Genomic DNA, 15,280 nt, shown 5'->3' with positions numbered 1-15,280 from the left:
AACGTTAGTACAAAAAACATTACTAAGGATTCTGTATGGTCTGGTACGGGAGGAGGTCCATGGGGGTGACACCATGAGTTACTGCACCGGGTGACACCAACCCTAGTGACGCCACTGCCTGGCTTTCCCTTCTTTTTTCTGCCAGTTCCATATTCATTTGCCACATTGGTAGGCAAGATTCCATGTAACATTCTCATGCCGCCGTTAATGTTGGCAAAAACATGAAGAAAATTCCAAAGGCTTCATCACCCACTTCCTTTATGCTAATAAAAAAATACCTTCCAAAAGCATAGACACCGGGACAATCCCTGTAAGACCTGCTTGACCAGCACAGGATAACCAGCATTCACATATGGTTAGTTTCTTATACAAAAAATGTGGTAATAAGGAAGCAGGTTGACATTGGCATGCTACAGATGATGAAATGGTTTACCAGCCCTCCCTCCTTTTAAACGGGCACTGTAATGCTAGGTAGATGGATCCTGTGACAAGTGTTAGCCAAGCCAAGAATGCAATGGCACAAGTTTACCATTTTCCCATTTCCATCTCTTTAATTCCATGCTAGGCAACATTGCATCAGACAATGTTGGCCTCTGCCAAACACTATGATTTTATATGTAATGGATCCCATAAATGCTCTGGCCAACCTCAGAGAAACACCGAACTGTCGGTTTTGGACACAGCATAAAAACCAAGCAGGAAATCATTGCTGAATGGCACAGTTGCATGCTAAGGTTTTCAGCTAGTAAACCACCCATCTGCACACCCACATGCATGGCATAAGGCATGGTGGTGGGGGAGGAGGTATGGTATACTCAAACTGTAAACAGCAGGGAGAGATTTTGTGATTCAAGAATGAAGAGTTATTCATTAGCTCTTGATTATAGCTACTTTAAGCTCTAATTATTTCAAACATTAAGGACAGATTGCAAAATACCATACACAGAGGAGGGTAAAATTATGACAAAATAATATGATTATGTTTAGGATACTTCAGATTGCTTCACAAGCATTGCCTAAAAATTTATAGGGTACAATTATGAAACTTTGGTTGAAAACCTCAATTGTACCAATGCCAGGAAAATGCTGGGTATAATCTTTACAGTAGGTCTGGGGATGAAAGCTGAAATATCCCATGGAAGTCAGAGATGGAAAAAAACAACTCTGGCTTCAAACATAATCCAACTTTTCCATGTCTCAAGGCCATTTTGTATATTACTTTTTCAAACATGATCTCTGAGTAGGAAAAAGTGTGTTCTCTGTAATATATGATGGGTGATGTGTACACATCAAGAAGCAAATACCACCATGGCTTCTTGATACATGAACTTGAGATGTTCACATCCCTGTTTTCCAGTTCATACATTATACTATACACTTTTTCCAACACTGAGAACAGTTTCCATGTTTGGGAAAGTAACATACATATACGGCTTTTCAAGAGAACCAACTATAACTGGACTGTTTTTACTGCATCTGTTGCATCTTTTAAAAATCCATTGAACATGTGAAAGAAGTCAGTGTCCGTGATGCTTTTCTCTGATACTCATCTTCAATGTGTGCCAGTCTTAGAAGTATTGCATTTTTCCCTCTTAAGGGAAGAGCTATGTGTGGTCCAAGAGCTTGCAATTTTTAAAGTAGAGTTAGCCTCTTATCCTCATTCTGTGAGGCAAATAAGTCAGCACTACTGGAGCATTCAAGGAGGCAGCAAATCAGTCCCAGGTGTTCTAGTTATGAAAATAGAAGAGAAAGCTATAATGCCTCAAAAATTGTTTTAATCTGTTCAGCGCAAAATTGTTTATCTGAAGCCATGATAAAATTATAAAAAGAAACACCTGTTTAATGAAGGCTGCTTGGTACAAACAATATTTTCAGTATTTGACTGTTAGATTTCAATTCAATCCAGTTTTTAAAAAATAATCTGAGATTGCTAATGCTTTTGTATTGTGCATTTTTGGGGAGTGGACAGGGTTGTAGTCCCTATGCTGCAGAGAACATTTCTGGAACCTTCTAGAGCAGGGGTGGTTAACCTGTGGCCCTCCAGATATCGCTGGACTACAGTTCCCATCATTCCTGACTTTTGACCATGCTGGAGCTAATGAAATTTGTAGTCCAGCAACCACAGTTTAGCCAGCCCTATTCTAGAAAATACATGTGTCCTAAGAGGCAGGAGGGTGCCTTCCTCGTCAGTTCTTTTCTGCCAATTGCAACAGCAGTATCTCAGAGAACCTTCTCTAAGAGTCCTCTCTGAGCTCAGTAATTTTCCTCATTTTTTCTTTTCATAGTATTTCTAGTTAGTTGGCTTACATTCCATTTTTATTTCGCAAAATACAGTTTTTTTAATGTGACAACCAGCCCTACACCTGTTACATTGTAGGTAATGTTTTAAAAGAGCCACAGTTGTAGGAGCAATATTCTCATACTGGGCAGGGAAGGTCATTGATTGAAATGTTCTGGGTTGGAAACAGAGGATCAAGTGCTGTCACTAAATAGTTGTTAACGAAGCTTGGGAAAAATGTCATTTTAGACTATGTGCTGTGCTTTTGGTAAAGTCCTTAGCAGCCTTCTCTTCTAAATCAATGAGTCAGGGCAGTGGGGGAACCTTCCAGAGAAGAAATAAGAACAGTCTCTGTTCCAACACCTTCTAAGCCTTGTTCTGACCTCAGTGTCCAACCTCCACAGGCCTCTGACGGCTCAGCCCTCTAGCAAAGACTAAACACCCAAACACACTACCAAGTTGGCTTTCAAGCACTCAGAGGAGCGGAAAGAACAAAATCTTTGCCACTTCAGACCCACATATTTCTGATGAACTGAAGAAACAATAGTAATATGGTGGCAACAGGATTGCAATTGCCAAGCCTCCCACCTCTTTTTCAGCTCTTACTCTAGCTATGGTATTTATGGTTTCAGTTCCAGCTGATTTGATCCAGTCACTTACCATTCACCCAATTCTGGGGCTGCACAGAGATCACGAAGAAAAAACATAACAGGCTGAATCCTGAAAAGACAGAGGTGTCATGTGTCCAGAGTTCTCATCTCCGGGAGGTGGGGAGACAGCCTGTTCTGGATGGAGTTGTACTCCCCTGGAAGGAGCAGGTTTGCAGCTTGGGAGTATTCATGGATCCAACATTGTCACTGGAGGTGCAGGTGGCCTCAGTGGCTAGGAGTGCCTTTATACAGCTCCATCTGGTTTGCCAGCTTTGACCCCATTTGGTCAGAGGTGATTTGGCCACAGTACTCCATGCTCCAAAGACAGAATATGGAGATAAGGACAGAATATGGAGAAACCAATTTGTTCCTAAGGACAGAACATAGAGAAACTGATTGGTTCCCAATTGGAAAGGGTGTGAGACAGGGGTGTTATTTTATCACCCTATTTGTTTAATCTATATGCAGAACATATCATACGGAAAGCGGGATTGGACCAAGATGAAGGAGGTGTGAAAATTGGAGGAGAAATATAAATAATTTAAGATATGCAGATGATAGTACTAGCAGAAACCAGTAATGATTTGAAAGAAATGCTAATGAAAGTTAAAGAGGAAAACACAAAAGCAGAACTACAGCTGAACATCAAAAAGACTAAAGTAATGACAACAGAAGATTTATGTAACTTCAAAGGTGACAATGAGGACATTGAACTTGTCAAGGATTATCAATACCTCGGCACAGTCATTAACCAAAATGGAGACAATAGTCAAGAAATTAGAAGAAAGCTAGACTGGGGAGGGCAGCTATGAGAGAACTAGAAAAGGTCCTCAAATGCAAAGATGTATCACTGAACACTAAAGTCAGGATCATTCAGACCATGGTATTCCCGATCTCTTTTTTTTTTTTCAATTAATTTTTATTTAAATTTTCAAAACCAAGACAATACCAAAAGAAAAAAACACAAATCAATAACTAATACAATAAAAAAGAAAAAATATATAAAAATATTGACTTCCGATTTGTCATAGTTCAGCTATAAATCTATAATATATAACAAACCTATCTCTTAATAGATTATAAAATCACCTTCCTCCAGCGGTTATCTTAGTTGGTTTCAAATCTCATTAACATCATATCATTTTAATCTTCCACAAAAAGTCAAAGAGAAGTTTCCAATCCTTGAGATATATGTCAATCAATTTTTTTTTCTAAATAAACATGTCAAATAATCCAACTCATCAAGTCTACTAAGTCCAGTAATTTCAAATCGCTCTTCTGTCATTATCCTTATTGGGTCCATCTTCCATCTTTACGCACCCAAAAATCTTGCTGTCATAGTCATATAATAAAAGTCTGATAGGAATTTCCTCCATCACAGATATTTTCTTGCCATCAATTCCAAACGTATCACTGAAGTATTGTTGCAAAGCCGCATCTCTGTTCCTTTTTTCCACATGATACACTAGTACATCTCTTGAAGATTTTTCCATTGACACAAAACAGGGATTAATTCTGTTAACTTTCTCCATTTCAAGTTCCATCAAATCCTTCCAGTCCAGGAATTTTTTTGAACCGATAATATCTTTTATCTCCAATCTCTTCAATTCCTTCAAGGACAGCGCTGAGTTCCAAACTGTAATATTTGTCTCCAGGATCCGTCACAGCCAGGAAATCCAAATCTTTTTTCATATCCATATTTAATCCAATCTCCATAATTTGAACCTTGCCTTTAATTTCTCTTTCATCCTTTTTTGGTTTTCCAGATCTATCTTTATTCTCCTTTCTCATAGAATCCTGCATTTCTTTCAGCTCCTGTCTCATTTCGTGAAATTCAATTCTCCACGCTTGTCTATTATTTCTCAGTTCTTGTTTTATTGAGTTAATCCCATTCATTATTTTCTGAAACATGTCTAAAGATAAAGTCCCTTCTTGTACATCCATGATCTTCTTAATTGTCATTCTTAAAGCCAAAGGAACAAAACTCCTTCAATTTTCAATGTCCCAAGCAAAGAGCAGTTTATTTCTTTATCCAGTTACAAAGGAGTTAATCTTTCCAACCAACTGGCGTCACACGCTAGACAGCCCTTATCTCTTATATGCCCAGAAGTGCAAAAACAGCTTTAGTTCACAGCGTCCAAATAACTAGTAGCAGAGAGAATGAGCAGATTCGTCCAAAAAAAAAATAGATCAGGAAAAATAGTCCCATACATATATTACACAAAAGTCTTATAAATCAAAAAGATTTTTCTTTTCTCTTCCAATCAGAAATCCCTCATCCGTGTAATCTTTAAAATGCTATTTTCCATGTCAGCTTTTTGCAATAAAAGAAAGATAGGCTATTTTTATTTTCTTCCCTCTTAGTTCCGTGAGTAAAAAAGGAAAGTCTTAACTCACCTAGGTTATCTTAATTGCTGTTACTTTGACAAATCTCTTTAGCTGTATAGATAAGAAAGTTAGAAGCGTAGACAGGAGGATGTTTGCCTGTTAATCCGTTATTCTTTAAAGAAAAAAAAAAGGTCACTTATTCAGCTGAGCTAGCATAGAAATTCTGACGAATTCCAGACTCCAACAATCACAACAAAGCTGTGTGGGAAATCTCACGTTTCTTCCTTATCCGGAAGAAATTATCCCCAGTCAGAAAAGACCCTTCTGACTGAATTTAAGACTGAAAAAGTTTCATCTAAGACGGGAGCCCGTCTCAGAGCTGCACAGGCGGAGGGATCCTCCTGGGAAGTCGGTATTCCCGATCTCTATGTATGGATGTGAAATTTGGACAGTGAAAAAAGCGGATAAGAGAAAAATCAACTCATTTGAAATGTGGTGTTGGAGGAGAGCTTTACAGATATACCATGTACCATGAAAAAGACAAATAATTGGGTGTTAGAACAAATGAAACCAGAACTATCACTAGATGCTAAAAAGATGAAACTGAGGTTATCATACTTTGGACACATAATGAGAAGACCTGATTCACTAGAAAAGACAATAATTCTGGGGGAAACAGCAGGGAGTAGAAAAAGAGGAAGACCAAACAAAAGATGGATTGATTCCATAAAGGAAGCCACAGACCTGAACTTACAACATCTGAACAGTGTGGTTTATAACAGATGCTCTTGGAGGATGCTGATCCATAGGGTTGCCATAAGTCAAAACTGACTTGAAAGCACGTAACAACAACAACTCCATGCTCTGGTAACTTCCAGATTGGATTATTGTGATGTGCTCTACGTGGGCTGTTCCTGAACATGACTCGGAAACTTCAACTGGTCCAAAATGCAGCAGCCAGATTACTGGCTGGGGTTCCCTTTAGATCTCATATAACCCCTGTTTAAAACAGCTGCATTGGTTGCCAGTTTGTTTTCAAGACCAATTCAAAGTGGACACTTCCGGGAAGGGTGACTTAGCCTGTGCCTGCTTTTGAGACGGGCTCCTGCCTCAAAAGAAGCTTATTCAGATATATCAGTCAGTTTTTTCTTTTTTTTTGACTGATTAAACTTCTCCCGGGTAGGGAGAAACGAAGAGATTAACCTCAAAGCCTATTTCTGTTGGGACGACCAGATCTCATTAATTTATGGGACGAGGTCCAGCCGACGAAGGTGGGACGGATTTTCAACAGCAAGCTCTATCTGGAAAAGCGAACGTTCATCTTATCTTCTAAGAGAGAACGCACTAACAGGCAAGCACCCTTCTTTCTATATTTTTCTTTTACTTGACTTAAATTGTTGCTGTTTAAAAGAGATTTGCCAGATTGATCGGTTTTTGACATCTCACTGGGGAGCCGTAACTTCTCTCTGCTACGCACTAATTAATAGCTTATCTCTGTTTTTGTTGCAAAAAGCTGTCCTGGATTTGCATTCTAAAGATATACACAGAAGAGGGATTTCTATTCCAGATTTTTATTTTGAAAAATATTATACTGTTTTGAGACTACTCTCTTTTTGGTCTATTTTATTTTGACGAATCTGTTTCTTGACGATTGCCATTAATTGTTTCGATCCTGGGAACTGCATTTTGTTTACTTAACTATTGGAGAGATAAGGCTGTCTGCTCTGTCTATACTGTGATGTCACCAAGTTTGGAGTATTAACCCAATTGTTGCTGAAATAAGAAGTGGTTTTTCTATATTTTTCTTTTAAAATGGCAATTAAGAAAGTGGCTGAAAATCTGGAAATAACTATGTTTCAGAAAATAATGGATGAGATTGAGATAATGAAAATTGAATTGAGTAAAATGAAGCAGGAGATTAAAGATATAAGGGTCCCTGTGAGAGAGGTGACCCTGGAAGGGGTCCCTGTGAGAGAGGAGACCCCGGAGATTGGAACAGGGGTCCCTGTGAGAGAGGTGACCCTGGAGACTGGAATAGGGGTCCCTGTGAGAGAGGAGATCCCGGAGATTGGAACCAACGTGGAACAGGAACAAGATTTGGAGTCTATGGACTTTAGAAATAAAATCTATTGTTTGGAACTCAATGTTATCTCTGAAGAAATGAATGAAGATTCTAGAGATAAAGTTATCAATGGCATGGATAATCTTCTGGACTGGAATGATGTGATGGAGCCCAATATAGAGAAAATCTATGGAATTAACTGCAGCCATGTGACAATGGAAAAACTTTTAAGAGATGACCCAGTGTATTTTGAAAAAAAGAACAGAGATATGATTTTACAGCAGTATTTCAGCAACTTATTCAGAATGGATGGCAAGAAAATATTTGGGATAGAGGTAATCCCCATCAGACTCTTACTATATGACTATGGCTTTGACAGCAAGATTATTATGGAATACTGATAATGGAAGATTGGATATTGAAATTACTGGACTTAACAAGACTACTGAAGATGGAAGATGGAAAATGGAACTAATAGAGATAATAGAACAATGGCAACTGAAATTATTGAACCTAACAGATTCTGATGTGATGGATTAATTGAAATGTTTATTTTGACTATGGTTATGACAATAAGATTATCATAATTAGTAATGAGATGGATTAATCGATATGCTTATCTGGAAAAAAAAATTGATAGATATATTTCTTAAAGAATTGAAACCTCTCTTTGACTTTTTGTGGAAAGAATAAAGTAATGTTTATGAGATTTGATGATTAAGTAAGATAACTACTGGAGGAAAGTGATTTTATAATATGACTTAAGAGACAGGATTGTTATATATTATAGACTTATAACTGATTTGATCTTTGACAAATGGGAAGTCAATATTTTACTCTTTATTTTTTATTTTTGTTTTTTTTTTTTTCTTTTTTTCTTTTTGTTTAACTATTTTTGATTTTGTTTTTTGTCTTTGAATGTTTTATGATTTTGTCTTGTATGTTTTATGAAAATCTGAATAAAAATTATTGAAAAAAAAAAAAAAGACCAATTCAAAGTGGTCAAGCTAGTATTTAAAGTGTAGGTCCCAAATATCTGAAAGACCACCCCCTTCCCTACAGACCCTCTCGGGTGTTGTGATAAGCAAAGGGGGCCCTTTTGGTAGTTCCATCACCCTCAGAAGCTCGAGGCGTGGTGGCCCGGGAAAGCGCATTCTCTGTGGTAGCCATTAAGTTGTGGAACTCTCTCCAAATCAAGAGAATGCTCTTGTCTTTTTAGGACATGTACACCAAGACCAGATCTCTTTGCCTCAGGAGAGGGACAGAAGCACCAACCCCTAGGCTGGCATCATCCTTATTATCAAGCTGGGCTCCTTCTGGGAGGAAGGGTGGGATATAAATCGAATGAATGAATGAATGAATGATTTATAAAGCTTCTAATACACACTTGGTTCTGTACTGAAGTAAGAGCTCAAGTCCCTGCCTACAAGCTCACAATCTAAAACTTTAGAACGGGGTGGGGAACCTCTGGCCCATGGGCCAGTCTTGGCCTTCCAGGGGGTCCAGTTTGGCCAGTGGGGCTTTTTTCTACAAACCATGCCCATGTGATGGGCAGGATGGCAGGGTTCAATTCTGCACAGGCTGCACAAACAGGCAAGGCAGGATTTAGCCACCCACTTCTCAGCTGACAAGTGGCAGCAAAATGCTTCTCAGTTGGCTGTATGTGTCTGTTCACTACTGGGAACAAGCATGCGCAGCCAAGCCAGGCAGAAAGAAAGATGTCTTTTGCAAGCAAAGGCAGCAGGTGGGAGAAGTCCCCTTCATTGCCTTTGTTTGCAAAAGGCCCCTTTTTCACCTTCCTGTCTCTTGATGGGGAGGGGGAGAAAGAAAGGTGCCCTTTGCAAGCATCAGGGGAGCATGGGAGCAGTCCCACCTGCTGCCTGTGCTCCTTTTTCCCCCCTCCCTGTCACTTCTGCAATCCCCACAAAAGGGATTTTGACAGGTGGGTGGGACAAACTGCCTGGCAATCATATGACACCATAATGATGTTATGTGATGGACAGATGGGTTGCTCCAGCCACCTGTCAAAGTTGGCTCACGGGGAGTGCAAAGAGGGTTTCCCACCCCTGCTTGGGCACTGAATCAAATTGTATGAATGCACAGATAAGCACTTCAGCATCAGTTACAGGTAAGCAACCTGTTTTTTTCCAAGTGTACCCAGATTTAATATCTGTATATATTTTTGTTTTGTTTTTAATTTCCCTAGGTCATTTACATCAATCAGAAGTGAGTTGATTCCATATTTGGTTAGGAAGCAGTTTTCCTCTCCTGTACCATTGCAACAGGGTCAAAACAACAAAGAACATGACCAGAAGAAAAAGGACCAGAAACCATTAGGTTAGTCCAAAAAGCAGTAGCTAGAAAGCTTATCTTGGCACCTAGAAGAGAGAGAAGCCAAGTGTCTCTTTGGACAAGTCACTCTGAGAATATGCTTCTAGCATGGTCATTGCATGGTTTTTTTTAACGATACTTTCTTAACCCTGATCAAGTAAGAATAACAGGGTGACACTCCCCCTGTCCTTCCATGATGCGTGGGTGCAATCCACATGATTTGCTCCTTGTGCTGATTTTAGAGACCAGTATGTCCATCCCTTCACCTCTACAGTCCCAGGACAGCATGCAAGGAAAGCTTTTATCCAGTAGTACAACATGAGGGTACCTGGAGGCTAAGTCTTTGCATGGACTGTAAATCTCAGCACCCTCCTTCCCATCTCTGCCCTTTTAGTCCCAATTCATTCATACAGCACAAGGAGATACATATGTAAAAATGTGCTATATCCTTTCCCTAGTGACACTTTTAAAATACTGTTTGGTGTTCACTCTAATCTCACTTGTATGGCTATGTATATTCTACAGACATCTATAGTTTCCTGAAGGACAATAGCCTGATTGAATTGGGCACAGACAACCTTTGTTGGAACAATTGCAGAGGAGATGTGAAGGAGTCATTCCATGAAGGGAAAGTTCGTTGTTATGTTCACATCATGAAGGATGGGCTTTGCTACCGAGTAAACACTCTTGGGCTGTACATTGAAGCTAACAGACAGGTGAGGCTAAAAACATGGTGTTCTGTCCAGTAGGGACAATTTTGAGATGTTGCATGGCTTGTGGAAGGTGGAGATATGTACAGGGTTGCAAGAGTTCAGTACAGACTGATGTCCTATGATCATGAATACACAAGCTGAGAGAATGTGTTTCTTGCTTAGTTCTTTCTTCTGTGGGCGTACTGTACAATGTGTCTGAAATCTAACATTTAGGCTGCTCACACTTTTAAGGGGTGTCATGGTCTCTACCAGACTGACTACTTTGAGGGAGGAAAATTTTGGTTTGTGCAATTAGAGTGGATTAAAGTGCTCTGTCACAACAAAAATGTGGGATACCGATGGATTGACAGGAAGACGTATAACTTTCCTTGTCATTGTCATATAACCTCCCTGCAAACAAATTAGGCCAAAAGCTGAATAAAGAACAGGCATTGTATTACATCTGTGCAAGCTTTGTACAAGAAAATCAGGATAAATGTTCAGTAAGCAGGTTGGCTGAAGCAGCCCCATGTTTGTACAGACAAAGGCAGGCATTGGTTAGGAAGTTGTTCTGCCATATGAGAGGAAAGGGGCCTGTCTTATGGCATACTTAAAACGGTAGCCAAAAGGCCTCATTTTATGGCAGGGGTAAGACAAAGGATGCACTGCTGCCAGCATTGCTGATTTTGAGCTAAAGGGTTAAAAGGGACTGCAGCTTGCTAGGGAAAGCAAATCTGTACATTTGTCAGCCTGTGTTAGAAGCCACTAAGCTGAATTCATCCAGAAGCTGCATAGGTTGTCTATCTCTCCCCCCCCCCCAATCACCACTGTTTTAAAATATCTAAATAGTTAAGCATTTGGACTCAGGCCTGAAAATTTGTTTGTACCTGGGTGGTAATCCCAACTAATGTGTAAATCCTCATACGGGTCTTGATGGTCAGAGATTTCCCTTTAGTGTTTAACTTTCCAGGACAGTAAAATTATTAAGGAAAAAATGTTGAGTGAAACCCCACAGCAAAAGTCAATGAGTAATCATTAAAAAGGAATGCTTATTTCTGATACTTTTTTTTTCATTGTCTGGTGCAAGATAAATATTTTTTTTATCTACAGTATATGCATTTAATTCCCCTCCCCCACATTTGCACAGTCTTTACCTGCAGCATTATTATCTAAAGTCTGCTTCACATATTACTAGTTGAGTGTACACCTTTTTTTTTTGCACCCTTTGTGTGCACATTGTGTAGTCACATTTTGAGTGGCTTACATGTGTACCTGTGCCATCACTTGGGGAGAGAGATGATTGGTTTTAGCTTCACCATAAGTATGCATACCATTCTGGCTACCCATTAGCTACCAAGCTAGGTTCAGAGTGCTGGGACCAGGATACCTGAAAGATCACCTTACCCCTTATATACCCAGTTGACCACTGCGCTCTGCAGGCGAGGGCCTTCTGCAGATACCATCTCATCAGGAGGTCCATTCTGTGCAACAAAGCAAATGGACCTTTAGTGTTGTGGCACCTACCCTTTGAAATTCCCTCCCCTGAAATATTAGGCAGGCGCCATCTCTGTTGTCTTTTCAGCACCTATTGGAGACCTTTGTCTTTCAACAAGCCTTTGAAGTAGAGACCTTATCCCAATCTGCATCTATTTCACAATTGTTTTTAGATTTTTTTAAAAAAAAGATGTTTGAAATATTTATTTTTAAAGATGTTTTAAGGATGTTTTAAACATGTTTGTCATGCTTTTGTTTGCTGCTCTGGGCTCCTTCTGAGAGGAAGGGCAGGATATAATAAGAATAAGAATAATGCATGTACAGACAAGATGATGTGCACGCAGTATATACTTTTTAATCAGTAACTTGTGAAACAGCTGTTAATGCTTCAGTAGCAGAAACAGAACAGCAGTTTACCTCCCTTCCCTTGCAGTCAGGAAATGTTTTACTTGTTTTCCGTTGACCTCTTAAGTTTGCCTCTGCCTTTGTGTGGGCAGGTGGCAGCAGGAGGGAGTAGCTCTGAGAAAAGGAAGTAGGTTTCTTCAGAAAAACTAAAAGCTAAGCTAAACCTCCTCTTGACCCTGGCACTCCTGCAAATCATGCTCTCTTTCATCTCTCCTTTTTCTCTGTTTAGCAACTGATTCTCTCTCTCTCTCTCTCTCTCTCTCCCTCTCCCTCTCTCCCTCTCCCTCTCCCTCTCCCTCTGATAATTTAATTGAGGATTGTGCCTTGAATATACCTGGCAACCATTATCTGTGCATCTTACTAGCTTCTCTGAATACTGCCTGTCATGAAATAGAACATTTTCCTACACTCTAGTGCATTTACTCAAGTATCTGGAATTTAACTACATCCACCATTTGTGTGACCTGGTAGAGATGTTCTTACTTTTGTCTTATCCTTGTTGTTATGTCTCTTCCAATGGAATTATAGTGCAGGCTTTCAAATGTGCCTTGAAAACTCATCTATTCCCAACTGCCTTTCTTTAGCAGTGTTTGCCACTGATTCTTGAGACTCAGTATTTATTTACAATGCCTTTTTATGCTTCAAATGCATCTTGAAGTATCTCACCTCAATGTTGCATGCTGCCTTATGAGAGTTTTTCCTGAAAGGTGGCCTATAAGTACTTTAAATAATAAATACAGAATAAATACCTTATGACTGATCATGGCTCCTCCCTCCTCATCCTCTGATGTGGTTAAAAACGTTGAGTTATATGCACAAGGTCTCTAGCCCTTTCAGAGACATAACAGGCCTTCAACATATGTGAAGGGCAATTAGTAGCCTAACGTCTACCTGATCCTTTAGGTATCCTGAAATTGTAACTGGCCTTTAACCTTGTCCGCTGACACTTCTACAGTCAATGTTTTCTTCTTGTCTGGTCCTTGCTTTATTTCTATCTGCAGCAGAGGTTTTCTATGCAGCTTCTGATGTCTTAAGATCTAGATAGCAGAACTAGCAGGAGATAAGATTACCTTGGCAAATCTATGTTTCTCCTGAATCAGTTTGGAATATTTCTTAGGTATATAAGAGAGAGAGTTGTCTCTTAGATTGTCATTTTAGTTTTCTCATGCAGGCAACAGGCAAGTATGTTGTCTTTTTATGTAGCTATGGTTGCATTACTTTACAGGTGTACACATTTTGAAGGTTCACAAAGCCTTTGCACTTTTCCCTCCTGCAGATGGGGGCAAAGCAGCTTGTGGTGGGACAAGTTTGAGCAGATAAATGGCAGGAAGAGCAAGACTTAGGCAGTCCCTCTTCCTTCCCATCCCCAACCTGGTCCTCTGCTCCAAGGTTTTGTCTCCATAGCTGCTTTTCATTTTGTTTTTAAAGTCAGGAAGTATTAAAGTTTGAACCCAAGCTTATTAGGTCCAAGTCACAGCACTCTATTCACACGCTGTCTTGCTTGTAATAATGAGTGCTTGTAATAACCAGGACACCCAAAAAATCATCTCACCACTTATATGCCCAACCGATCACTGTGCAGTGCAGGAGGGGGCCTCCTGCAGATACCATTCATCAAGAGTTCCATTTCGTAAGATGTAGGAATCATACCTGTAGTGTGGCGGCCCCTGCTTTCCATCTTTACTTGCTTTTTGGCATCTATGGAAGACTTTCCTCTTCCAACAAGCCTTTTAAGTGTAGATTTTTATTTCAGTTCTGCATTGGATTGAAATTGCATCGATACGTTTTTATTGTTAAATAGCTTTGGGATGTTTTATGGGAAGCAATTAATAAATGAACTAATAAATAAATGAATACTATATCTTGCTGAGCATGTGCCACCCTGGGCTCCTGCTGGGAGGAAGGGCGGGATATAAATCAAATAATAAATAAATAAATAAATCTACAGCTGAGCAGCATACAGCGTTTGGGTTTATATTATCTATGGAAATGATTGTATATGCTACCTCTTACAAGAAAATCCAGCATGGAATCTTTGGGCCACAGCAGGTTCCTCATGTATTCATCAGTACTGTTCATCTCACTATGTGTCTTCTTTGGGCATCAAAGATAATAATTTGTAAATGCCTAGTTAAACTGAGGGAGATTGCAATTATGCATCATAATACAATGGGAAGCTTCATTTTTGCCTGTTATCTTGTGACTTTATGTTTCTTCTTCCAGGTTCCTAAAATGCTGTCGTCACTTTGTCCAGAAGAACCTCTAGTTCACTGTACCGCTCAAATCATTGATAAATGCCTGGTGAGTAGGAACATCACATATGAGTTAGTGAGACAAAAAAAACTGAACGCTGTCTGTGCTTTATTTTCATAATTTCCTTCCATATTATATGTCTGTATAGTACAATGAAATCTCTCAGAGACTACATTTGGACTTAATAGGTTGTATTCAACATAGCACCAAGTCACTGTTTCCATCAGCGTGAGGATTTCTTCTAGTGCAACTGACTGGTCTTCCCTCTCCCCATGCCATTTTTCCCAAACTTTGGGTCCCCAGATGTTGTTGGTCTACAACTCCCATCAGCCCCAGCCAGGCTGTCCTAAGCACGTGGGGGGAGAGGGGAAGACCCATTGCTCTACCTCTAATCCTTGCACTAGCACAATTATTTAGTTACCATACCATAATCGTTTTATTTGTTTAGTAATATACCATTACAAACATAGATCATTCAAAGCTGAGATAAATTTAGCTCTTAAATTCCTAGCCACCAGGGCAAATAAGGAAACATGTAATGAGATATATATTTCTTTGTCCGATAACAGAAAACACACAAACTCACTTGGTGGAACAATTTTTTTTCATACAACTAAATTCAGACAGATATTTCTCACAGGGATCTTTATAAAGGACACTGGGTAACAAAATGAATGATATCCTCTATAGCTGTTTTACAAAACACACAAAACCGGTGTTCTAAGGGAGGTTTTTTATAACGACCGTTGAGAAAGGCAGAAGGCATGACATTAAACCTTAACTCAGT

The 15,280-nt window shown here is 39.5% G+C and overlaps 1 protein-coding gene across 6 annotated transcripts in view; it reads left to right on the top strand.

Annotated features, from left to right (window-relative positions):
* Positions 1-15,280, top strand: part of EIF2B3 (eukaryotic translation initiation factor 2B subunit gamma) — a 147,291-nt gene that overhangs the window by 95,789 nt on the left and 36,222 nt on the right. For all 6 annotated transcript variants that reach the window (XR_009763524.1, XM_061632820.1, XM_061632818.1 and 3 more), the window contains exons 7-9: positions 9,525-9,655; positions 10,175-10,365; positions 14,464-14,541. Coding sequence is in view for 5 of the 6 variants with exons in the window: in XM_061632820.1 (XP_061488804.1) it covers positions 9,525-9,655; positions 10,175-10,365; positions 14,464-14,541 (400 nt within the window). In the remaining variant the exon portion in view is untranslated. The remainder of the gene's footprint in view (positions 1-9,524; positions 9,656-10,174; positions 10,366-14,463; positions 14,542-15,280) is intronic.

The sequence above is a fragment of the Rhineura floridana genome, chromosome 6 (assembly GCF_030035675.1).
Source record: "Rhineura floridana isolate rRhiFlo1 chromosome 6, rRhiFlo1.hap2, whole genome shotgun sequence".
Classification (NCBI taxonomy): Eukaryota; Metazoa; Chordata; class Lepidosauria; order Squamata; family Rhineuridae; genus Rhineura; species Rhineura floridana.
Note: the sequence above shows the minus strand (reverse complement) of the source record. Positions and strands in the feature narration are given on the sequence as shown.